The 27,797-nt window shown below is 34.7% G+C and overlaps 1 protein-coding gene across 1 annotated transcript; it reads left to right on the forward strand.

Moving 5' to 3' along the window:
- Positions 1-19,406: 19,406 nt before the first annotated feature.
- Positions 19,407-27,453, forward strand: LOC111276341 (uncharacterized). The gene is given in 3 exon segments (XM_089745706.1): positions 19,407-20,810; positions 20,859-22,504; positions 22,693-27,453. Coding segments are annotated over 3 exon segments (6,480 nt in total). The 5' UTR covers positions 19,407-19,433; the 3' UTR covers positions 26,150-27,453.
- The last annotated feature ends 344 nt before the right edge of the window (positions 27,454-27,797 follow it).

Here is a 27,797-nt window from a genome sequence, read left to right on the forward strand (position 1 = left end):
TTTTTATTTTTTGATTTCATTTTGATTTTACTTTATTTTTGTTATTTGTTTAAGATTTTTTACAATTTATGATTTATAATAGTTATAATTTTTTTACTAAAAATAAATAATTATCAATAATAATAAAAAATTTAATACAATAAAAAAAACAAATAAATACAAATATTTTAATTTAAAATAAAAAGATAAACAAAATAATAATAATATTAAGGAAAAGTAAAAAGAGCTTTATTTTCCTATAATTTTACAAGTAAAAATATTTCTTGCATTTTGCCAAAGTGATGGGATAATTCAAAAAATTATTTTTGCTAAAAAAATAATAATATTCATACTAATAACAATTATTTAATTAAATAAATCTTTTAAAAATACAATATTTAAAGAAAATTAAAAAAGTTTAATTTTTTAATTAATGCAATTAAAAAAATATTTTTAGATTTTGGCAATGAGTCAAAATAATTTAAAATTTATTTTTTATTAAAATAAATTTTGTTTCAATAAAAACTAATAAATGTATTTGTTTAAATAAATTTCTTAACTATTACAAAGAGAATTTCATTAAAGAGTTAGGATAATTCAAAAAAATTTTTGTTTTTTTCGCTAAACAAGGATTTATTTAAATAAATAAACTGATGAAAATTAATGAATAACGAATAATAATAAATAAATAAATTAATGGTTTAATTGAATCTCTTAAGTAAGAATTTTAAGGAAAATGAACTTTTTTTAATTGTCATTAATAAAAATAGTTTTACTTAAGATCTTGTAAGAAAGTTGAGATAATCCTAATATCTATTTAAAACTTTTAGGATTTTATCGAAGAGTCAAGATAATTTTAAAATTAATTTAATAAGATTAATTTTAATAAATAAATAAAATATCCTATGATGAAATATCGAGAATTTTGTAAATGGTTAATTTTTTCAAAAATTTTTTGAAATAAAAAATTTCTATAAATTTTGCTAAAGTGTTAGAGAATTTATAAAATATGAAAATAATAATAATACTAACATCACAACAAAAAAATGTTTTTCATAAATAAATTTAAGAAAATTAAATTTAAATATAAAAAAGATCATATCATCAAAAGTAAAAGATTACACATATTTAAATGGTAACGTTCTTCGAATGGTGCTAATACTTTTCTCACTCGTAACTGTATTTTCGAACTCAACTATGATTATGTAAACAAAAACTTCTTTTAGTAAATCTTAATTAATTTTAAAATTTTTATTAAAAGATAATATTTTTTTGGTGGCCAATCACACCTTACAAAAAAAGATTTGTGGCAACTTTGAAATTAAGTCTAGCGATCGAGTCTCCCCGAATGAAAAATCATTATGACAAGATCCATTTAAAAGAATCAATTTCAACCTCATTAAACAAAATAACATAATTAATTTCAATGATAATTTTTTGAAAATCATTTTCTACCACCAGGGTAGAATTTATTTTCTTGTTATGGCCTTGAATGATTAAGATTTATTTGATTATAGCTGAAATGTTTAAGAGACTTGTGTGTTAGAATTATGACAGCTCTAATTCTAGTTGTTAAGAAAAAATTCTAATCTAATTGAACAATCAAGTTAGCAAAAGTATAATCAAACAATTAATCAACTACACATGAAATAACAATTTAACATGATTCAATCCAATCGACCTACATCCATCGATGAGAAAAAAGATCCATTAATTGTAAAAAATTATAAACATGCAAATCATCAACACTCAATCTCAAACAATACCCATAGACCCTTTTATTCTCCTCTAGTCCTATGAAGTATTTTCAACCCCAATAAGTACAAACTCATGTGACTTACCATACATATGTGGATCCTCCCATTCTCCTCTAGTCCACTCAAACATACACACCCATAAGAATCATCTTAATTTTCTCTAGTCTTATAGGATGTCTACCCAATAAAACTCTACAACTCTTTTATATCTTTTACTCATAGTTAACCCTATTGAGACATTACCTATTTATTAGTATACAAATTTGCATATCAAGAATCTTTTTCCTTTTATAATTCTTTTTTTTCAAGTCTTCTAATCTATTAAGCAATATTTAACCAATCTAAAATAAATCTCTTATAAGATATGAGTCAATCCCAATAATATCCACTTTGACTCAAATTCCATCAAATCATCATTCTTTATATTTGGCTACACACATAATGGAAGTCTTGAAATCCTTTTCTCTTGTATGTCTTCATTGCTTCAAACAAGCTTATCTTTTAACATAGGAACTCGAACTCTTCTACTGAATTGAACTCCTCTTGGACATATAAGCTTATCTCTTAACATACGAACTTGAACTCCTCTACTAAATAGAGCTCTTCTGGGCTTGCCTTTTCTCACTTTTCAAACCTTCACTCTAATATCATTTATTAGGAATCTCATCCATAAACTTTGAACATAACTCTGATACCAGTTGTTAGACAAAAAAGCCATAATCCAATCAAACAATTAAGCTAGTAGAAGCATACCTATTTATAAGCATACTAACTTACCTATCAATAATATTTTTTCCTTTTAAAATTCTTTTTTTTGCAAGTTTTCATGTCCATCAAATAATATCTAACAAATTTCCAATAAATCTTTTATGAGATTTGAGTCAATCCTGACACTGTGACTATCGATCAATGTCGTAACAATTTTGTGATCGCCAGACATAAACAATTTTAAAATTGAAAAAAAATGAGAGAAGTTGCCACCAATCTTTTTTAAGGTGTGATTGGCCACCCAAGAGTTTATCTTTTTAATAAAACTATAAAAGTGGGTTTAAAATTTATCAAAAAGATAAAATTTCGGTCTACAAAAATGAGGTTGGGTCCGGGAGTTAGTTATGTGTGAGGAAGGATTAACACCCCCACTATGCCCATAAATTGGTACCATTTAATCATACGCTATTTTCGATGTTGGATGAAATGGTTTTGATTTGAAATTTAATACTAATTTTCTTCATTTAAAAAATTTTTTTTTGCTAAAATTTTTTATTTAGAAATATTGAAAAAATCTTTAAGTTAAAGAATTATCTTAAAATTCTCTAACATCTAGGTAGAATTTAAGATAACTCTTTTCAGTTAAGATTTACTACAATATCCCTTTAAATGAAAATAACACTCATTGTAAGAAATGATTGTTGGTGACTTTCCAACATTTAGGTAGAGTATCAAGAATTATTTCCTTTGAAGTATTATTTTTGTTTTATTTTATATATCACAATTTTAAAAGTAAGTAAACTAAAAACAAAATTTGTACGAAAAAGTAAATGATGGTATCATCAGTTAGCAAGTAAAAATTAAAGACCAAAAAATGTAAAAAGGTGCAAACAATTATGAATAAACCTATGTAAGCCAATAGGTGTTGTGTATGAAGATGAAATGCAAATTTGACATTGGATTCTTAAATATAATAAGACCACCTTGACTCCTCAACGTCTAGGCGGAGCTTAGGTGTGACTATTCATATTTAAGATCCTATTTTATTATTATTATTCTTTTTTATTTATTAGTTATTGATTCATTGTTAAAGTGCATTAAGGACTTGCGAGAAAAACTTAGTGGAACAAAGTTTCTTAAATAATCCATCATCTAGGCGGCATTTAAGAATAAATTACTCCACTTCAGATTTTTGTACATATCCTTAAAGTTTCGGAATGGTTTTAAACCAAGGTATAGGTCGAGGTTTTAAAGTTTGAATGATTTTTCTATAATGATTTGGGAATGCGTACCAATTTTGGGGTTTATAGAATTTATAATTTTTAGGTTTTGGATTTTAGGGTTTGAGATTTTAGATTTTAGGGCTTCAATTTTGGGATTTGAGGTTTGGGGTTTCATTTTAGGGTTTAGAGGGTTTAGGATTTCATTTTAGGATTTAGAGAATTTAAGGTTTAGTTTTGGGGTTTGAGGGTTTAAAGTCTTAGATTTAGGGTTTGGGGTTTAAGACTTGGATTTTAAAGTTTAAAGAAAACGGGAATATCTCTAAAAATCTCCAACATCTAGGTGAATTTTCGAAACAAGTTCGGTTTTTATAATTTTCAAAAATTAATTAAAATTTTTCATATATTTTCTTTTTATAGAAATTTATTATTATTATTATTATCAATTTATTAGTATTATTATTATTATGCTTTTTTTAATTTTTTTATATAATTCTCCAACATCTAGGCGAAATTATATTTTAGGGTTTAGCAGTTTTTATTCCCTCCAACATCTAGGTAGGAAAAATAATAAAAAATTATTTTATTCTTATTATAATTTTTTAGATTATTATTATTATTATTATTATTATTATTATTATTATTATTATTATTTAAGCATTTTTAGTTATTATCCTACTTTATTTTCATTTTATTATCATTAAAAACAATCAAATATTTATTCTAACAAATTTAAAAATTTATCATGCATAAATATTAAAAAAATAAAACTCAAAATACCAAAAATAATAATATAAAAAATTTGAAAATTAAAAAAAAAAGTAAAAAAATACCTGAACCGGTCAATGTTACTCTGGGTCGCTCGACGATTCAACGGTTCCGATCGGTTTGAATCGATTCACTAGCAGTTCAATATCAGTTCAATTGGACCGATTTTAAGTTGAGGCAGAAGCGGGTCATGGGTCAAGTTACGCAAACCCTAGGTCGAGTCAAGGTTAACCCGTCAATGCTCTTTTACTAAAACAACGTTGTTTTCAGGTATTTTCCTAAATGACATCGTTTCGAGTTTCAATCTTTTATAAAAAGCAAAAAAAAAAAAAATTCTCTCATTTTTCTCTCATCTCTCTCTAGCTCTCCATTTTTTTGAAAGCTTTTCTTTTTAAACTAATCGGTCGGTGGTCATCCGCTGCATCGACCGCCATCTTCGATATCTGATTGCTAGTTGTCGGTAATCAAAAAATCCTAAAAAGCTCCAAAAAGTTCCCTGTAGTCTCTTGAGCTTCAATCCAGCCTCCATTTTTACTAGAAATAGCCCCGATCAATGTAGATCAAGGTTTGAAAGTTTTTGTTTCTTTCTCTTTTTTTTTATGAAATCGAAACTGATATGTATTTTTTGTTTTTCAGCTAGCTCTATGGTGTTGGGTTCCTTGCCAATTCGGCAAGGACTTTGTTTTTTGTTGATTTTGTTGTTTGTTTTTTTTTTTTTTTTTTTTGGGTGTGTCTTTTTTGGTGTTTGTTGTGAAAGGGATATGGGGGCGTGAATAGAACTGGTGGGCTTGGGATTCAGTACTAGGTGGTTTTGTGGTGGTTTCGAGCATGAGTCAATGGGTACTAAGTTTGTGAAATAAAGGTACGAGACATTTGCCAGGGCTCTCCAGCTGGGGCTCTCTAGAAGGGGTTGGTGCTTTATAAAAAGGTTCTAGGTGCATAAGGAAGTAGGTTTTGGTAGGGCATGGTGGAGAGGAGTGGGTATGGGTTTGTGAAGATGGAATTGACAGGGTATGGGCAACTAGACGGGTGGGTGGCTAGTGGTGCCATGCAAGGCACCACTACCACCCCAATCTTTTATTTTTTTCTATTTCTGTTTTTTTCTTGTTTTACTAATTATTATATTTTATAATAATATTAAATTGACCTGATAAAAATTGAAAATAAATCCTAAAATTGAATTAGTTTGGAACATATAAACCTGGACAAAAATTGGTGTCTATAGCTGCCCCTCTTTGCACATTGTTGAGAATTAGGAATAGGGCAAAGACAAAGATAACATTTATTTGGAAGCAAATCGAGGATTTTTTTTTGTTGTTTTGTTGTTTTTTTTTAGGCTTGAATCATAAGTCAATTGATAAAGAAAAATGACTGGGACAACACTGCGAGTCGAAAAATAAAAAAAAAAAGATCGAGACAATATTGCAAGTCGAAATATAAAGAATCGATTGGGACAACACCGCAAGTCGAAATTATGCCCAGAGGCTTTAGAGATTATACCTAGAGGTCTTGAAAATTATGCCCAAAAGTCTTAGAGAATCAATCGAGACAACACCGTAAGTCAAAATTATGCCCGAAACTTAGAGATTATGTCCGGAGGTCTTGAAAATTATGCTCGAAGGTCTTAAAAATTTTATCTGAAAGTCTTAAAAAATCGATCGGGATAACACTATAAGTCAAAAAATAAAGAATTAATCGAGACAACATCGCGAGTCAAAATTATGCCTGGAGGTCTTAGAAATTATGGTCAGAGGTCTTAGAAATTATGCCCTAAGGTCTTAAAGAATAAACCGAGACAACATCACAAATCAAAAAATAAAAAATCGATTGGGACAACATCGTGAGTTGAAATCATGCCCGAGGGTTTTAGAAATTATGCCCAAAGGTCTTAGAAATTATGCTTAGAGGTCTTGAAAATTATGCCAAGAGGTCTTAGAAATTATGCTCAAAGGTCTTAGAGATTATGCCTGAAGGTATTAAAGAATCGACCGGGACAACACCACAAGTCAAAATTACGCCTGAAGGTTCTAAAAATTATGCCCAGAGGTCTTAGAAATCATGCCAAGAGGTCTTAAAGAATCGACTAGGACAACACCGTAAGTCAAAAAATAAAGAATCAATTGGGACAACACCATAAATCAAAATTATGCTCGAAGGTCAAAGGTTTTAAAGATTACGAAATCTTTGAATGCTCCTCTAATCAAAGGCCATAAAATTGAAAATGCCTTTCCTCTAGTCAAAGTTGATAAATACAATCATGATACAAATATTTATTCTCATCAAATGATGTTAATTAAAATGTCAATGTGAATACAAATGTCAATGCAAATGCAAGAATGCAAATGGTTGAGGCAAATACATTTGACAATGACAATGTTCTTTTCATGTATATGCCTCTACAAATACTTTTTCCTAGGATGCAGATGTCATGATGCACATGCAAATTTTCCTTATGGTGTGAATGTAAATGTCTTATACAAATGCAAATACAAGTGATGCAAATGTGAATGTCTTTCTTGTGATATAGATGCAAGCGATACAAATACAAATGTCCTTTTAATGATACATAGGCAAGTGATGCAACTACGAATATCTCTTTTTTATTTTTTCATTTATAGGTCAAATGTCTTTCTCATTATACAAATGATGCAAATGCAAAGACTCTTTTGCCCCTTATTTTTTTTTCTTAAAAGATCTCTATTCAAATTTTTAACGTTTAATTTTCACCAAAAAATGATCTTAGTATTCTATACAAAATGCTCAAAAGATCATAAAATTACCCCATATAAAGTATCTTTGCAATCGATGAGAAAATTTAAAAATTCAAGACTTCTGAATCTCTTGGAAATTGATTATTACTATTTAGAATACTTGTGGATAGGGGGTAATTGACAATTCAATTCTTTTCATTGGTGGGCATATCTCATGGAGAGCTCGACGAGGGTTCAAGAATTTCTCTTAGGCTCACGAAAGAGTTAATTTTTTGAAGCACTTTTCTTTTATTGAAAATATGATACTTCAATGTGTGTCAAAACTAGCTATTACTTTTCAAACAAGATTTGGGAAGAAAACAAGGTTGGTTTTCTTTTTTTTTTTGTTTTTATAAAATGTAAAGTCTTTAATGGGTATTGGTCTTTCAAAAGACTTTGCATCGAGATCTTTTTTTTATTCTAAATAGAACCTTGAAACTTTAAAATTCATTTTGAGGCCTCAAGAATGACTTTAGCTCTAAATTGCTCTCTTGGAGTTTTTACCTTAGAGTATATATTTTTTTATCATTGAAAAACTTGGTGAAATCTTACCAAATACCAACAAATATGTACAAAATTTCAAGGACATTGCTCTTCAATCCAAGTGTCCACATTTGATCAAAATAGACTTTTCAAAGTACATAATGTAGGCTGAGGTTAGGGGTTTTTAAAAAAAATAGATAAATAGGCTTAAAATATATTATTCATGATAATTAGGCCAAGGATCCTAAAGAGCATTCTCTGGCTTTTCTTTCTTTGCTTTTCTTCAATTTTTTTTAAAACATCTGGCATAAATTTCAACAACTTTATTCTTTTTTTTTTTAATTCTCATTCACAAGGTACATGTTTTCTTTTTGTTTTATTTTTTTGTTTTTTTGAATTCTAATTGAAGCTTCAGATTCTTATCTCCAAAGTTTTATTGCTTTTCCTTAGAAATGCCTAACTTCATTTTTGGCTATCTACTCTCTTAAATTCTTGGGATTTCAATTGAAATGTTATTCATTTTTTTATCCCAAACTCTCATCTTCAAGTATCAAACACTTTCATTGAAGTTGGTTTCATGAAGGTATCCTTATTTTGCCCCTAATGTAAAAAACGATCCTTGGTCGGGGTTCATTTTAAAACAAAAATTTAATAGGCTCAAATAGGTAGCAAATGGATAATTTTTATATATGAGTTGGATAAAGAAATATGGTCATTCATCATTTCAAACATGATCACATGGTTCGAAGAGTAAATTACTGAAGGATGAGATAAAATGAATCTTTTTTTTTTTTTGCTTTTACTTTTTTTTTTTATGATGCCCAGTCTTGTTTTCCACTCAAGGTTCTTATGATACAAATCAAGTTATATGGAGTTGATCGCATAGTTCAAAAAGGCTCTTTGGGTTTCAATTTTTTTTTTTTTTTGTATTTTTTTTTATGAGAGGGAGCGAAAAAGTATAAAGGCATGCAACAAATTGTCTTAGGTAAAAAGGGATTCTATTCTTTTTTTTAAAAAAAATCAATGTGCCTTAAGACATGAAACAAAGGTTACTTAAGAGAAAAAGTTCAAGCATTTTTATGTTTATGGTCATACCAAAATTTTGACACATATTGAATTACCAATTAAAAGCTTGAAAGTGCATCATACTTGATTTTAAAAAAAAAAAACATTTAAAATAAATTTTTAAATTTGACTTTTTTTTCTTATTGCCTAATAAAAGATTATCACCCTTTTAAAGTATGAATTCAAACTCACATTCCCTAAGGGGTTATGGTTGATGGGTCAATTAATTTGAGTGATTAGGGACATGAAAGCATTCAAAAAGGTATAGAGGTATTTGATGAACTCTTTCTTAATAGTAATCACCATTTCTTTCAAGAATCCTTCCATTTTTATTACTAAAGAAAACTTTTTTTATCTTTTTTTCCCTTCTTATCTTTTTTTTTTTTTTAAGTTACTTAAGTGGGACTTTTTATTCAAACAAATGCATAAAGAAAAAATTTCATGACAAAAATCTGAAGTATCCAATTATTCCTAAATAAGTTAGATAACTCATAAAGATAACATGCACATGTCATATATAAATAGTGAAAAGATTTAAAAAGAAATCATCCTATCTTGATTTTTCAAAACTTCGGACATTCCTCTTCATCTCAACTCCTTACATTTGGTAATTGGATGGAGTCAACTTCTATTGTTCTATCACCTCTAGAGTAGAATGCCACTTTTGATAATATCTTTAACCTTTTTTTTTAGCTATCTACATTTTTCAATTGAGTGATCGATCGCCCTCATATGATAATCACACTTGTCATTTGGATCATAACTCTTTGCCAATGGATTTGGTGTGATTTTCAGAGACACATGAGTGAGATACTGACCTTTTATTAGTAAAAACAAAAGGTGCAAAATAAGGATGGGTAATTTCTCTTTATCATTCCTTGGTCTCTTACGATTCTTTGTTGATTGAGTGGTGGGTTCAAATGTAAAAACAAGATCATGAATGGTCATTTGAGGATGAGAATTTGTTGGAAAGCCTACATGCTGGCTTGGTTGGAAAGGCTATGCATTATAAGAGATATTACTTGTGACAGGGTAATGAGATTTATGAAAAGGATAAAGTTATTAGGTAGATGCCGTTCCATTGTGATTGCTTGCACTTTTCTTTCATTCTTTTCTGACATACTTCTTTCTTCAACATTTATCGTATCTTTTAACTTAATCCTACCATTCTTGATTGCATTTTTTATGATCTTACCAAAAATCACCATGTTATAAAAGTTTTTGGAGACATTTTCGATCATTCTTTCATAATAGGGGATATTCAAGGAATTGACAAATAGAACAACAATTTTTTTCTTTGACAAGTGTAGTTGTACTTGGGCTACTATGTCTCTCCATCAGTATGCATAGTCTTTAAAAGTTTCAATTAACCTTTTCTTTATGTTTTACAAGGACATCCTATCTGGTCTCATATCTCAACATGCTTATATTGTGCTAAGAAGGCGCTGGCCAAGTCATTTCTAGAGCAAATCTTATTTTAGTCCAACTGAGCATAATATCTTGTCACAGATCTAGTGAGACTATCTTGAAAGCAATAGATCAATAACTTATCATCATGGGTATGAGCTGTCATCTTTCGATAGTACATGGAGATGTGTGTTAAAATGTATTTTGTTCCATCATACTTCTCAAAATTTGAAGCTTTATACTTTGCCAAAATAATAAGATCAAGCACTAAAGTAAGCTTACTGACGTCGATATTCCCATACATATCATGGCTTTCAATTGCTTTCAATCTTTATTCCAACAAATCATACTTATCTTTCATCACTATATCTTCTAATGGATCCGGCACATTTTTTAATTTTTTTAATTCTTTAGGATTATCCACATTAGACACAGTAGTGAAGTCATGAGGAGTAGGCTTGGGATTGACATTTGTTTGAATTGAGGGTAACTTGGCAGAAATGTCAATATAAAGTTAAAGAGTTATTAGAGGTGTTTATGGCATATGTGGATCTTGAACATATGTGAACCCAGATGGATACAATGGTGTCTCAATAGCTATTTCCTCCCTTGCCCCATGTGTTTCAACAATTCTTTTTCCTTTTGTCAACTCTGCTAACATTTGTTTTAATTCTACCAACTGTCTATCCATGTTCTATTGCATTCCTGTGACTATTTTCTTGATCTCTACTTAGGCCTTTTCTACTCTATCTATCTGACTTGTATTTTTATTTTTCATGATTCTAGTACCTGCTCAAATGCTATAAGTGCGCAGACTTAACTGATCTCATTTCTTAGGATAGTTATCATTGAACCTTTTATTAATTACCAGAAGTAAAAAATGTATGACATGAATTTTATTATAAAAAATCTTTTGGCTTTGAAGGTTTAACAAAAATATATTCACAATCATCATTTTTTTATCCTTACCTAGCATGAAAATAATGAATTCAACAGATGATGCATGATGTGCAAGTTAATTTTATTATTATTAAAGAGTAGAAGCTTGAGTTCCATTTTATATTCTGGCTAGGTTATCTAAAGATATTCCTTTCTCCTCAAAAGCTTGGTGAAAGCATATTTACAACCATCGTTTTTCTCACAGGCTGCTTTAGACATACAATTAGTGGACAAAGGCATCAATTCATAAAAAATTCAAGTTAAAAGAAGTTTTCATTCATTCTTAAAAGTATCAAGTTTACACATCATGAACCATTCTAGGGCTGAGGCCAAAAAATGCTAGACTTACTCTCACTCCCTTTTGTCTCATTTAAGAAATCCAAAAATAGTTTGACTATAATTGTTGGGAGGTCAACCCTTTGATTTAAAAGCTTATACTTTTTATTCATCATCTTGACCAACCTTACTGTTGCCTACAGCACTGCCTGCTATATCGACATTGATCAATGAAAGGTTTTTATGAACAACTGGCTTCATTTTATCATCAAAACTCAGATTTCTGACTTTTATTAGCCTATGCACCCCATGTTTCAAAGTCGTGCAGTCTTTCAGAGAATGGCTTGTGATGCCAAAATGGTATTCGCATCGGGCATTGGGGTCATACCATTTGGAGAAAGGTGGTTTGTGAGGTTCAGCAAGGATAGGGGTAATGAGGTAATTTTTTATGAGCAATGGGTATAACTCTATGTAAAACATGGGTATTGGATCAATAAGGGTTTTTTCTTTGGTGTTACCAGAGTTTTTCTGTCCTATAATTGTTTAGTTTACTGAAAAGATGATGGTACAGTTGGTCTTGAAGTGAATTGAAAAACTATGGGTTAAAGATTGGGCTACGAAAATGGTGATGGGATAGTATGCTGAGTAAGCGATTGTGAAATATGAGGTGGTAGAAGTGGATTATGGTGTGAAATTCTCAAAAGTTGCATGAAATTTGGGGGCCTAATCCTAGGTGCTTGGAAAGAAGGTTGGAAGTAGTCATAAGAAAGATTTAGATGCAAGTTTGGACTCGAGATAGTTGGTGATGGTTGTTTAAAGCCAGGTGACTCTTTCTTAGAAATCAAACTTTTGAGCTTAGCCATTTGCGTGGCTAGTTCACCCATTCCTCTCTTGAGTTCACCCAATTGGTCACTATTCAAATCACCTAATGCCTTAGTATGCTCTAAAAAAATGTTGAAACTAATAGGAGCCGATTAATCTTGACTTGCTGAAAGTGACAACGATCCTTGAGGAGTAATAAACTCAACCATACAGCTGCTTTTTACCATTTCTATTAATTGTGTAATTTGTTGTTTCATTTCTCGAAGCTCGAGTCAAAATTCCTCTTGATTCAACTCCAAAGCACTAATCCTTGCTTCTAATTGATCTCCCATTTTTGTCACTCTAATTTTCACCAAGATAGACATTTTATTTTAAGACTTAGACAAAAAATTCTAGTCTAGTACCCTTATTGAATGAATGCCACAAAAACAATTTCTAACTTATATGACACATAAAGTATGTTTACGAATACATGAATATGATGACTAAAGAATGTCATGAAATGCATATATGAAATTAACAATGGATTTTTATATGTACAAGCTCCAAATGGTAAAAATTTCCCCGTCCATGAATATGTATGCAATGAATGTAATATTATGTTGATGGTGGGATATAAAATGCAATGTATGTTCCCTAAAACCCTACCATTCATGAATCCATATGCATGAAATGCAATGACATACTTACATGAATGATGAGATGTATACCTATGACTAATGCAACATACTTGTACTGAATGCATGAACCTATCAAGTGCATGTTATATTTTTACATGGGATGCAATACTTGTGTTATGCCAACCTAGTGAAACTAACACTACCTTTAAATATGTGATGAAATGGAGTGTGCACACTACCTATTAAGATGGTATGGAAGGCATGTATCATTTATCAACATGTGCATAACATGGAATGCATGTACTATCCATTAACATGGGTGGGATGGAATGCTTATATTATCTTATTATGATGTGCATGAGATGGGATACATGTATTATTTATTATGATGTATGAAATGTGAAAGATGATACAAAATACAAAAAAGAAAATTAGAAGGAAAAACAAAATAACTAGGACTTGAAAATTAATTTTTATTTGGCCAATAAACAAAGAATTTAAGAAAAATCTTTAATTTTTTCTAAAAACTTTTTTTTCTTTTTTTTTTTTGGCTTGTTGGATAATGCTAAAAAAACATTTTATTCTAAAATATTTTATGAAAATGTAAGATTTGGACAATTACCAAATGAATGAACTACATGTTAAGAGAAAATCTATTTTTTTAAAAGAAAATGCTTTTCTTTTATTATCCATTTTTCAAATTTTAATATATTTCTAGGTTATTTCTATAAAAAAGTCGGCAGGGCTCTACCCTAGGCAAGCTTCCTATGACTTACAATATGTTAGGTTAGGACTTATATATCTAAAGGTTCTTAAACTATTCCTTACATCATCGTCTATTATAGACTACTAAGGCTCCCCAATCCTCATTTATTATAGGTTATTAACGAAAAGGATTTAATCTGAGTGGAAGTATTTCACTATCAAATGAGGAGGTTATCACCTCATGAGAGCGTAACTACTTTACTTCCTCCTAAAAGGAAAAAAGCCCGAGTCTAAAGTTCATGCATGCGAGTGAATATGCAATGTGTGTGCAAAGTAATGTATTAATCAAAATAAGAAAAAACACAAAATCAAAATAAAGTAATAACTAACATACAATTTATTTTATTTATTAACTTGTATGTATATATATTTTGAAAAATTAAAATAAAGAAAATTAAATTAAATATCAAATAAAACCAATTAAATCCAACAACTATTAATAGCGTATAATTAAAATTTTGGCTTGACTTTAAAAAAGACTCCAATAGAGTCGCCAAGCTGTCGTAACGATTTTGAGACCACCAGATGTAAAAAATTTTAAAATTGAGAAAAAATGAAAAAAGTCACCACTAATTGTAGACACCCAATCAGGTCCGGGCCCGGATCAATTGGGCCTGACCCGGATCAATTGGGCCTGACCCAGATCATTTGGGCCTGGCCCAAATGGGTAAGGCCCAATTCAATCATGTATTATTATTATTTTTTTTTCCTTTTTTTTTTTTTTTCTTTTCTTTTGTATTTTTATATTTATTATTATTAATATATGTATATCTGTATTTATTTATTTAGATTAGATTTATATGTATATTATTTATATAGTTATATATTTATTATTATTATTATTATTATTATTATTTTTGTAAGATATTTTTGGGTTTATCTTATTTTATTATTATTTTTTTTAAATTATCTGTTCTGATTTTTTTCTGATTATCAGATATATTTTTTTTATAATATCTTTTTATTTATCTGTTCTAATTATCTATTATTTTTTTTTATATTTATTTGATTTTTTTGGAAGGTTGAGATTGAAGCTGAAGAATCCTACTGGGAGTGGGGATTCAATCTAAAGAGTCCAATTGGATTCAAAGACTGAATCCCCGTCCAAGGAGGAGTTGGGATTGATCAGAAACTCCTGATCAATCCCTATATAAAGCACCTCCTGGAACAGTTCAAGAACAGAGAAAAAAACAGTGAGCAAAGCTACTGAATTTGAGAGAAAAAAAGTGTTTAAAAGAGTTTTCGAAGGCTAAAGAAGGTCGAGAAGTGTTAGGATAGCTGTAGGGATCTGAAAAAAATTTTTTAGAAATTTTTTTGCGAAAATTTTTTCTGGAAATTTCTGGGAAATTTCCAGATTTCGGCGAAAATTCCGGCGACATTTGAATTTTCCGGCACAAAATTCCGGCGAAACTTGAAGATTCCGGTGACCAACCCAGTTTCCGGCGAGATTCCCAGAAACCGGCGAAGATTCCGGCCATATTCCGGCAAAAATTCCAGATTCCGGCGACATTTCCAGAATCCGGCACCGGTGTTCTTCGGTTTTCTAGAGAGAAGGGAGAGAAAAGGGAAGGAAGAGAGAGAGAGGGGAGGAGCGTTCTGCCGAAAAACAGAGGAGAGTGCCTTAAATACCCTCCAAAAACGACGTCGTTTTGGCCTTAAGTAACCAGAGGATCCGCGCGTTTTGCCGTGACCCGACCCGACCCGAGCGTCAACCCGCTTCTGACCCGCGCGTGCCAGCCTCCCTCCGAGCCAAGCCGAGCCGAGCCGAGCTTCCAAGCCGCTCCTCCGAGCCGTTTTTTTCTTCCTTGAGCCGAGCCGAGCCGAGCCGATAGCCGAGCCGCTCCAGGTTTTTTTTTTTTTTTTTTTTTTTTTTTTTTGAATTTTTGAATTTTTTTTTTTTTTTGAATTTTTTTTATTTGACTTTGATTTTGATCTTGATTTTTTTTCTTTTTTCTTTAATTAATCCGACGACGGAGCCTCTACAAGTAAAAACAGTAGTTTTTCTTGCATACTCCTGAGGTGAGGGAATTTTCTCAATTTTCTGCTAAAAGTATTAGAGTCAATTGAGAATAATTTCTGATAATTAATTACTTGGCTGATTTTGATTTTTTTTTTTCTTTAATTAATCCGACGACGGAGCCTCTGCAAGTGAAACAGTAGTTTTTCTTGCATACTCCTGAGGTGAGGGAATTTTCTCAACTTTCTGCTAAAAGTATTAGAGTCAATTGAGAATAATTTTCGATAATTAATTAATTGGTTGATCTTGATTTTTCTTTAAATAATCCGACGACGGAGCCTCTGCAAGTGAAACAGTAGTTTTTCTCGCATACTCTTGAGGTGAGAGAATTTTCTCAATTTTCTGCTAAAAGTATTAGAGTCAATTGAGAATAATTTTCAACAACTAACTACTTGGTAAAATTTTAAGGCTTTTGGATAACACAAATTCAAGCTGGTACCATCTTTTGATGGGCGTTGTGAGGGTGCTATAACCTTCCTCACACGTAACCGAACTCCCGAACTCTGTTCTGGTTAAGCAGACCCGAACCTATTCTTTTAGGGACCCTTAAGCTTAGGTGTTCCCTAAAAGGGCAGATTCCTTAGGTGGCCAATCGCACCTAGATAAAAAAGATTGGTGGCGACTCCCTGAAAGTCAATGTCTAGCGATAGATCCCCGGATCTATACGTTACGACAGCTTGGCGACTCCGCTGGGGATCCTGAGAGTCAGGCCAGCAAATAATTTGTGTTATCCAAAAGCCTAATAAAATTGAACCTTTTTGTATATATGTATTATTCATGTCTGTTAATTATGTCATTCATATGCATGTGCATAACATGAGCTCTACACCCGAGCTCCGTCCCTTTAGGAGGGAGTAAAGTACCTATTGCTTTCGTGAGGTCTAATGCCTCCGCAGTGGCTAGCGAAATACTCCCACTCAAATTGAACCTTTTCCGCTTGTAGCCTGTAATGGGTGAGGATTAGGGTGCCTTACTAGTCTGTGATGGACAAGGATGTAAGGAACAATTTGAGGACCTTTAGACTTTGACCCTAAAACCGCATATAGTGAACTTTAAGAGTGCCTAACCCATAGATAGAGCCATCACCCTTCCCTGTTAGAATTGACCAAAAGCATAGGATTCATCCTTTTTACTTTGTGTGATGTTTAAATTTATTTAGTTATTTATTCTTTTTCTGGGTATACTAACTTTTTTTTTTCTTTTGCATTGGTTCATGTGCACATCATAAAGTTGCATAAAGAACATTTGCCTGAAAAACGGTCTGCAACAAATTTTTTTTCATGGACACCAATGAACGCCTAGTTTGTTCTTCATCAGTATTAGCACCCTGTGGGACACCTAATGAGGTAAGGGCCTTGTCAGAAAAGACCCAACTGAAGATGGGAGATTGCTTGCCAATTGGGTATGAGTCTACTCTGTCTCAAGAAACATCTATCCTCCTCAAACAGAATAATTTAGAAGATTTGGTTGACATCTGGAAGAAGATGAGTCCGTCAAGACAAGAGCAGTTTTGTCAGAAACATGGGCATATAGCACACCTTCTAGCAGTGGCTGTTGATGACCAACTAATTAGAGCTGCAACACAATTCTGGGATCCTACATACAGGTGTTTCATCTTTAATGAAGTTGATATGACTCCCACCATAGAAGAATATTCGATCTTGTTGGGTTTGTATCTCAAGACTCCTGACAAGATATATGTCAAAAAGCATAAGTCAGGATTTCGTAAAAGTCTGGCTCAACTCATGGGGATAAACAAGGAAGTTGTGGATTCTCATACAAAGAAGAAACAGGAACAGGTCTGCCTACCTTGGAAGTTCTTTCATGAGTTTCTGATGCAACATGCCAATGAAGAACGGGGGTTGGACATATTTGCCTTGGCTATATACGGACTGGTAATCTTTCCAAAGGTTTTGGGACATATTGAGATAGAGGTAGTTGATTTCTTCGAGAGTGTGATCAATGGCTGTAATCCCTCAACGGTGATATTAGCAGAGACTATCAGATCCTTGAGTTATTGTCGTCGGAATGGAGGGCGCTTCATAGGATGCATACAGTTATTGTATGTGTGGATGAAAAGCCATTTCGAACATGGAAATGGTGCTTTCTCGAAGATTTATATCCGTAATCGCTTTCCGATCAAAGAGTTCTGTGAAAGTGGGTGGTCAAAGCAGAAGTCTAAACAAGAATGGATAACTTTCTTGCAAAAGTTGGAAGGTGCCAGAGTGAGATGGTTAGTCCCATGGATGAATCGAGAGCCTATGTTATACCAATGTGGAGATAGTACAGTGGTTCCACTTCTGGGTTTATGGGGAGTGACGAATTATGCACCGCTCTTAGTGAGGAGACAATTAGGGGGAGAACAGTTTATTCCTATGACTTATGGGCTTTATCAGTTAGATTTCTCTTATAGTGAGCCTAAAGCATTTCAGAGGATGAATGGGATGATCAAAGCATGGAAAAATCCCCAAAGAGTGAGTCCTGGACCATTCACTGAAAAAGTCACTCCAGGTTACTTGGTTTGGAGAACAAAGAGAAGACAGGAAATGGTATTCACTTATGAAGTCTCTCAACCACCGACAGAAGAAAAGCTTGAAGAGATACCATCAGAGTTAGAGCTGGCAACAAAAGAGTTTGAATTTGAAAAGATCAAGTTAAAGAAAGAGATTCAAGAACTTCAAGAAGAAAAAGCCCAGTGGAAAGGTAGAGCTGAAAATTATGAAGTTAAAGTTCATAAGATTGCTAGAGAACGTGATGCAGCTACTGAAGATCTAGCAAGGTTACACCAGGAGCATAAGAGGCTATGTGTGAGAGAAAGGGCCAAAGGGATAACCATTGTCGAGCTGACTGAGGAAAACACAAGACTGAAGCAAGAGTATGCCGAATTAGAAGAAGAAAGTACTGAAGCACAGGCAGAAATTAACATGCTAAACAGTTATTTGAGCGGGCTAAGTCAAAGGTTGGATGAACAAGGAGACCACATTGCTGCATTGGTTAGAGAACATAGAGAATTATCATACCAAGTCTGGTGTGGTAAAAGAGAGAACCTAGGGAGGCAGAAATACATTGAGCACTTAACAACCCAGATCCATAAAGGGGTATGTAAGGCAAAAGAGATGGTGGAAGAGGCAGAAGCATTAAGACAAGTGGTGGCCCCAGTAGGAGAACATGGACAGCGTCTGTTGAACTTCATAGAAGAAGCCAAAGCCCAATATGAACAGATCAAACAATTTTATGGCTATAATTCTAGAGGGATAAACTCAATGTAGATCAAAGTTTTTTGGAATAAATGAAATTTTTTTAGTTGAATACCGTTTTAAGGCAAATGTTCTCCGCATACATGCATTTTTCATTCATTGCATTCTCATTCATTACACTTTAACCATGCGATAATCATGCAAAGTTACTAATTCTGAGGTATGGTACTCAAGGTTCCAAGGATAGCTCCATCTAGCGAAAACCCTGCCCATCGTTTCAACACAAGATCCAGAGCAAGGCAAATGGAGCAGGAAAATTCTCATAGATTCGAAAAGCTAGAAAAAGCTCAGGAGAAGATTGAAAGTGAGCTAAGCAAGATTCTGGAGGCTCTAAATAACATGAACAAAGGAAAAGGAGTTGAAGGAAGTACAAGCCAGCAAGAAGTGGCTGACCCTTTGTACCCTCCAGGTTTTGGCCCGCCTCAAGCTCCGTCTGCCCAAGAGGTCCCACCACAACATTTCGCATATCCAACATATCCTGGAATGCCATCAACTTTCAACCCAGGGCAGTATAACAGTTATATAAATCCTGTCTTCACTGAAAAGGCAGTAGAACCAATTTCTGATCTAGATGATTTAAAAGAGAAGGAGAAAGAAAAGATGAGAGTGGAAGCTGAGGAGAGTTCCAAGATTAGCATGCTAGAGCAAAGGCTAAGGGCCGTGGAAGGATTTAGCTTCTATGGGTCAGTTGATGCTGCGGGGCTCTGCCTAGTTCCTGATGTGGTTATCCCCCATAAGTTCAAGGTACCAAAATTTGAAAAATATGATGGTACAAAGTGCCCCAAAACCCATATCACCATGTATTGCAGGAAGATGGCAGCTCATGCACAGGATGAGAAACTCTTGATGCATGTTTTTCAAGACAGTCTTACTGGTTCTGCGGCCAGATGGTATGTTCAACTGGACAGGACTCGCATTCGCTCTTGGAGCGATATGGCGCATGACTTTATCAGTCAATACCGACATATCATCGATTTGGCTCCAGATCGTTTGTCTTTACAGAATCTGGAGAAAAAGACAAACGAATCTTTTAAAGAGTATGCCCAGAGGTGGAGAGATATTGCTTCTCAGGTACAGCCTCCTCTGACCGAGAAAGAAACTACAGTGCTATTTGTTAGCACTTTAAAACCTCCCTATTATGAAAAGATGATAGGGAATGCAACAAAGAATTTTGCCGATATGGTAATTTCAGGAGAAATCATTGAAAGTGCCATCAAGAATGGCAAGCTAGAAGGGAATGAAGCATCTAGCAAAAGAATCCCAAAGAAAAAAGAAACTGAAGCTCAGGCTGTGAGCTTTGATAGACAGCAACTTAGGGGTTATTCGCCCTACCCCCCACCAGAATATCTGCCCTATCACCCCACTGTAAATAACACTTCTTTTCACCCATACCAACCATCATACCCCCAAACCTATCAAACCTCTCATAGACCCCAAAACACCATGTACAGTTCTAACATTCAACCCACCCCAAAACCACAAATTCGCCCAACTAACCCTGCTGGTGGCTCGCGGGAGCAACGAACCACTCGCGAAAGACCTATTTTTGACCCTATTCCCATGACCTATACGGAATTATACAAGGAGCTCTACAACAATCATTTGATTGCTCCAAGTAAATTGGAACCCCTCAAGCCACCTTACCCTAAGTGGTATGATCCCACTGCCCACTGTGACTACCATTATGGGATTGCTGGTCACTCCACCGAAAATTGCACTACCCTGAAATATAAAGTGCAACGATTGATTAAGGATGGAATGATTTGCTTTGATACTGGAGGGATGACTGCACCAAATGTTAGTGGCAATCCTTTGCCAAATCATAATGTGAATGCTATTGGTGAAGAGCATGAGCGCCATGTGAAGAAAGAAGTGGTAGATATTAAGACACCTCTCGATCAGTTGTTTGATGTCTTACGAAAAGCAGACATGATGCAACTGGTAAGTCCACACAGCTATCATGGAGCATATATAGCTGGTACTAGTTGTAAGTATCATAGTGGGGCAAGAGGCCACTCCATTGAGACCTGTAAACAATTTCACCGAGAGGTGCAAAAACTCCTGAATTCACATCAGATAGAGGTCTACGAAGAAAAAGGAAGCTTGAAGAATGCTGAGGTGTGCATGAATGATAGGCCTGAAAAGCTGTTTCCCAAACCAGTGACAATTCGGTGTGGAAACAAACCAAAATCAGTCATAGACAAGCTCCTCCCTAGGCCGGTAACTTTTAAAGTCCCAACTCCTTTCCCATACAAAGATGATAAAGCTGTACCCTGGAGATATGGATGTGACGCTGTAGTGCAGGGGCAAAAAGAAGAGGTCTCCAAAGCCGATGCTTCTAACATTACTGGTGTAGGAGGCATTACTCGAAGTGGGAGATGTTACACCCCAGAAATGCTAGAGAAGGCTAGAAGAGAGAAGGCTAAAGAAGGAGAAAGACGAAATAATCCAGAGATAGAGCCTGAAGAAGATCAGCCAAAGCCAGTATCAGAAAGGGAGGTTTGTGAATTCCTGAAGCTGGTAAAACATAGTGAATATTCAGTTGTGGAACAGTTGAATAAAATGCCAGCTCGAATCTCATTGTTATCACTGTTGCTGAATTCAGAGCCACATCGAAATGCCTTGCTGAAAGTGTTGAATCAGGCATACGTGGCACATAACGTGTCTGTCGAATATGTGAATCACTTGGCTGGAAACTTAGTCATGCCAAATCACATTTCATTCAGTGATGATGAGATTTCTTTGGAGGGAAAGAGAAATGCTAAGGCCTTGCATATCACAGTAAAGTGCCAGAGCCATATCATAGCTAAAGTCCTTATCGATAATGGTTCTGCCATCAATGTCATGCCTATGTCAACTTTGGCAAGGCTACCCATCGATTATTCTCATATGCGAGATAGTCAGATGATTGTGAGAGCCTTTGATGGAACCAGAAAAGAAGTCCTGGGGGATATTGAGATGCCCTTACAAATTGGGCCGTGCACCTTCAATATAACATTTCAAGTGATGGATATCTCTCCATCCTACAGCTGTCTGTTAGGAAGGCCATGGATTCACATGGCAGGAGCTGTACCCTCTACTTTGCATCAAAAGATCAAATTCAATGTGAAAGGTCAATTAGTAGTGGTAGTTGGGGAGGAAGACATGCTAGTGACCCAACCATTGAACACTCCATATGTAGAGGCTGCCGAAGAAGCATTGGAGTGCTCCTATCGATCTTTTGAATTGGTCAATACTGTAGGTGAAGGATTTCAAAGTCAGCCTTTTTCAAAGATAGTGGTGAGCCAAGTCATCAACAAAGGCTGGTGTCCAGGACTTGGGCTAGGCAAAAATTTGCAGGGAATTAAAGAACCTCCGACAATAACGGACAATAGCGACAGGGCAGGCTTAGGATACGAGATGGCAGAGTGGGAAGTCAAAAGAAGGCCATCAAGAAAGACAGCAAGACTGATGTTTATCCCACAATTGTACGAAACCTTCAGACCTGGAGGATTTATGAACCCAGATGCAAAGAAAAGTGTGGAAGAGGACTTTGCCCAGTTAGCCATTAATGCTGTTGAAGATGAAGTGGGGCTCAACAAAGAAGAATGGGTTCGCCTTTGTCCACAAGACTATGAGCTGAACAATTGGAGTGCCATTGAAATGCCTCTGACTTTTGATTTTGATTCAATGTAATTGTAACATCTCAATAGCTTTTGCCCAAGGCTATGGGGTGATCCTTTCTGTTTGGGCCATTCATCATTTATTATTTTTAATAAAAAATAGGGAGGATGCATTTACATTTATTTCTTCTCATGCCTTCATTATTTTCACCTTTCAAACACATCTTGCCAACATATCCCATTTCATTCAATTTCAGGTCTTTAAATGAACAAGAAGATAATCATGATAACCATCAAGAGGTTAACTTTGAGAATTCAATTAATACTGATGAACTTGACAATGAAGAGAATTTTGAAGAATATGTTATGTCTCCGGACCTAATGAGGATCATTGAACAAGAGAATAAGCCAATTGAGCCTTATCAGGAGGTAGTGGACTTAGTGAATCTGGGAGATGAAGAAAATAAGAAAGAGGTTAGAATGGGCACTTCACTTCCATCTGGAGATAGGCGACGGTTGGCAGACCTACTTCAAGAATTTATAGATATATTCGCTTGGTCTTACCAGGATATGCCAGGACTGAGCACAGAGATAGTGGAGCACAGATTGCCCCTAAAGTCAGAATGTAAGCCCGTTCAGCAGAAACTGAGACGGATGAAGCCCGAAATGCTGCTAAAGATTAAAGAGGAGGTGAAGAAACAATTTGATGCAGGTTTTCTGCAAGTGGCCAAGTATCCAGAATGGGTAGCCAATATAGTCCCAGTTCCTAAGAAAGATGGAAAAGTACGAATGTGTGTAGACTATCGGGATTTGAATAAGGCTAGCCCAAAGGATAACTTTCCTTTACCTCATATCGACACACTGGTAGATAACACAGCTAAGCATTCGATTTTCTCCTTTATGGATGGTTTCTCGGGGTATAATCAGATAAAAATGGCTGTAGATGATATGGAAAAGACTACTTTTGTGACCATGTGGGGAACTTTCTGCTACAAAGTCATGCCTTTTGGGTTAAAGAATGCTGGGGCAACATATCAAAGGGCTATGGTAACACTCTTTCATGACATGATGCATAAAGAGATTGAGGTGTATGTAGACGATATGATTGCAAAGTCTTGTGAGGGTGAAGATCATGTTACTAGCCTCAGAAAGTTATTTGAGAGGTTAAGGAAATTTCAGCTCAAATTAAACCCAGCCAAGTGCACCTTTGGGGTAAAGTCAGGGAAGTTGCTAGGCTTTGTGGTCAGTGAAAGAGGAATTGAAGTTGATCCCGATAAGATACAGGCCATCCAAAATTTGTCACCTCCCAGCACGCCAAGAGAAGTTCGAGGTTTTCTGGGGAGATTGAACTAGATCTCTCGGTTTATCTCTCAGCTTACTTACAAATGTGATCCCATATTTAAGCTTCTCCGTAAGAATAATCCTGGGAAATGGAATGAAGAATGTCAAGAGGCATTTGATAAAATTAAGCAGTATTTATCGAACCCTCCAATATTGGTGCCACCTGTTCCAGGAAGACCTTTAATTCTGTACCTAACTGTAAATGAAAATTCAATGGGATGTGTGCTGGGGCAGCAAGATGAAGCTAGCCGAAAGGAGAGAGCTACTTACTATCTGAGTAAAAAGTTCACGGAATATGAATCCAAGTATTCTTCATTGGAGAAAATGTGTTGTGCATTAGCGTGGACTGCCAAAAGACTCAGACAGTATATGCTTTATCACACTACGTGGCTCATAGCAAAATTGGATCCAATTAAGTATATCTTGGAGAAGCCTTCTTTGTCAGGAAGAATCGCTAGATGGCAAATAATGCTCTCAGAATATGACATTATATATGTGAGCCAAAAAGCAATAAAAGGAGGCGCTATAGCAGAATTTCTTGCAGATCGTGCTACTGAAGAGTATGAGCCGATGAAGCTGGAATTCCCTGACGAAGACTTAATGACTATTTCCCGACTGGAGGAAAGGGAGCATATGGAAAGATGTTGGAGAATGTACTTTGATGGAGCTGCTAACGCCTTGGGGCATGGAATTGGGGCAATTTTGATTTCTCCAGAAGAACAATACTATCCTGTAACAGCGAGGTTAAATTTTAATTGCACAAATAATATCGCTGAGTATGAGGCATGTGTCATGGGCCTGCAAGCTGCTATAGAAAGAAGAGTGAAAGTACTGAAAGTATTTGGAGACTCAGCTCTAGTCATATACCAGTTGAAAGGAGAATGGGAGACGAGAGATTCAAAACTCGTTCCGTATCATAAGTATATTCTAGAGCTGACAAAACAATTTGAAGATGTCCAGTTCGATCACTTACCCCGGGAAGAGAATGTGATTGCTGATGCATTGGCTACTCTGGCCGCGATGATTCGAATTAATCATAATACGGACATTCAGCCCATCAAGTTAGATGTTAAGGATATACCAGCGTATTGTTCTAATGTAGAGGGGGAAAGAGATGGAAAACCCTGGTATTATGACATCTTACAGTATGTCAAGGATCAGCAGTATCCAGTTCATGCAACAGAAAATGATAAAAGGGTCATCCGAAGATTGGCTATGAGCTTTTTCCTGGATGGGGATGTCCTGTACAAAAGAAGTAAAGATAAAGTATTATTGAGGTGTGTAGATGAGACTGAAGCGAAGAAAATCATTAAAGAGGTGCATGAGGGAATATGTGGGGCACATGCTAGTGGACATATGATGGCAAGACAGATCATGAGAGCGGGATATTACTGGTTGACGATGGAGAATGATTGCATCGACTATGCTCGTAAATGTCATAAATGCCAGATATATGCTGATAAGATCCTTGCTCCACCATCTGCTTTACATGTTATGGCACCATCATGGCCATTTTCAATGTGGGGCATGGATGTCATTGGTCCAATCACTCCAAAAGCTTCTAACCGGCACAGATTCATTTTTGTGATGATAGATTACTTCACAAAGTGGGTGGAAGCAGCATCATATGCAAATGTGACACGCTCCGTGGTTTGCAAGTTCATAAAGAAAGAGATCATTTGTAGATATGGACTTCCGGAGAGAATTATTTCAGACAATGCCAAGAATCTAAATAGTAAGATGATGCAAGAAATATGTGCTCAATACAAGATCAAGCATCATAACTCGGCACCTTATCGTCCGAAAATGAATGGAGCAGTTGAGGCAGCCAATAAGAACATAAAGAGGATTCTGGAGAAGATGACCGAGACTTACAAAGATTGGCATGAGAAGTTGCCATTTGCCTTGCTTGCATATCGAACGTCAGTTCGCACCTCTACTGGGGCAACCCCATTTTCTTTGGTTTATGGGATGGAAGCTGTACTACCAGTGGAAGTAGAGATCCCCTCTTTGAGAGTCTTAAAAGAAGTTGAGTTGGAAGAGGCTGAATGGATTCGAGAACGTTATGAGCAGTTAAATTTCATAGAAGAAAAGAGATTGACTGCACTGTGCCATGGTCAGTTATACCAAAGAAGAATGATGAGGGCTCATGATAAGAAGACTCGGCCTCGTTGCTTTCGAGAAGGAGAGTTGGTTTTGAAAAGAATTCTCCCAATCCAGCACGATAGTAGAGGAAAATGGACTCCGAATTGGGAAGGGCCGTATGTGGTGAAACGGGCTTTTTCGGGTGGAGCATTGATACTGACTGAGATGGATGGAAACGATTTACCCCATCCTGTAAATTCTGATGCTGTGAAGAAATACTATGCTTGAAAAAAAATACAAAAAAATAAAAAAATAAAAAAAATGAAAAAATGGAAAAAATGAAAAATGATGAAAAATGAAAAAAAAAATGGAAAAAATGGAAAAAAAGAAAAAGTGAATGAAAAAGGAGGACTCAAGGCGAAAACCCAAAAAGGGCGGTTTGAGTCATAGGGGGTTGTCTAAGTTGAAAACCTGAAAAGGCAGCTTAGATAAGGAGGATACGGCATCGAATTTAAAAGTCTGCTGATATAGGGGCTAGCAAGTTCGGAAGAGTTCCAAGTTGTTAAATACATCAGAGGGTTGAGTTTTCATAAAAGACTTTGAGATGTGTTATCATGATTATCTGATTGTTCATTTTGGGCTTTGTCCCCATACCTATCCTTGTAATTCTTTCTTGACCAAAGTTTGCCAACATTTTGCTAATAAGAGACATTCTATTCCATTCTTTGTGTCTTTTTTCTTATGACTGTTTCTCAACATTCAGATTCTTTTCTTCTTAATACCCCACCATTGAAGAAATGTGCAAATGCATTCTTACTTTTTGAATTTGAAATAATGATTGATGAATGAATAACCACAGGAAAGATTTTTACATTACAGTGAATGAGTCAAGAGTGAGAAAGGCAGAATCGACATGTTCAGTTCCTAATTAGGAAATTGAATCTAGGAAGAGATTTCTTACAAGAAGAATGTGAGTGGAAGAGACAATTGAGAGCTACACTGGTTCGATCTTAGAAGAGCAGTGCAATTGGATCCTTGAGGAATCAAAGGGCTTGACACCCAAGAAAGAAAAAAGAGCTTGAGAAACTTGAGTACCATACATTGAACAGGAATTAATTGACCAACATTTGCATAGCATGCATTGAAATTTATATGCATTTGCATAGCATACACTACTTTCAAGAAAGTATAGTGTACAAATTCAAGAAGCAGGGGTGTTCCAACATCCCACATGAAAAAGACAGATATGAAAAGACTTTGCAAGTTTGAGAAGAAACTTGTCAGGTAAGTTCCTAATCCTTGAAATAGGATGTCTCTTGGTATCGGGGTTGATTTATAAGACCTTTGGGCATAATCTCCTGAAATCCCTTCAAACACAACTTTCAACTCCTTCGGACATGATCGTCTAGGAGAATTTACTTTTCAAAGTTCGTTGCCTCTGTTTAGAGGAGCAATTTATTTTTCAAAGTTCCGTTGCCTCTGTTTAGAGGAGCAATTTACTTTTCAAAAGTCGTGGTGCCTCTGTTTAGAGGAGCAATTTATTTTTCAAAGTTCCGTTGCCTCTGTTTAGAGGAGCAATTTACTTTTCAAAAGTCGTGGTGCCTCTGTTTAGAGGAGCAATTTATTTTTCAAAGTTTCGTTGCCTCTGTTTAGAGGAGCAATTTACTTTTCAAAAGTCGTGGTGCCTCTGTTTAGAGGAGCAATTTATTTTTCAAAGTTTCGTTGCCTCTGTTTAGAGGAGCAATTTACTTTTCAAAAGTCGTGGTGCCTCTGTTTAGAGGAGCAATTTATTTTTCAAAGTTCCGTTGCCTCTGTTTAGAAGAGCAATTTATTTTTCCAAAGTCGTGTTGCCTCTGTTTAGAGGAGCAATTTACTTTCCAAAGTCCGTTGCCTCTGTTTAGAGGAGCAATTTACTTTCAAAAGTCGTTGAGTCTCT

This window comes from Durio zibethinus, chromosome 16, assembly GCF_047325235.1.
Source record: "Durio zibethinus cultivar Kanyao isolate XHJ-2024 chromosome 16, ASM4732523v1, whole genome shotgun sequence".
NCBI lineage: Eukaryota > Viridiplantae > Streptophyta > Magnoliopsida > Malvales > Malvaceae > Durio > Durio zibethinus.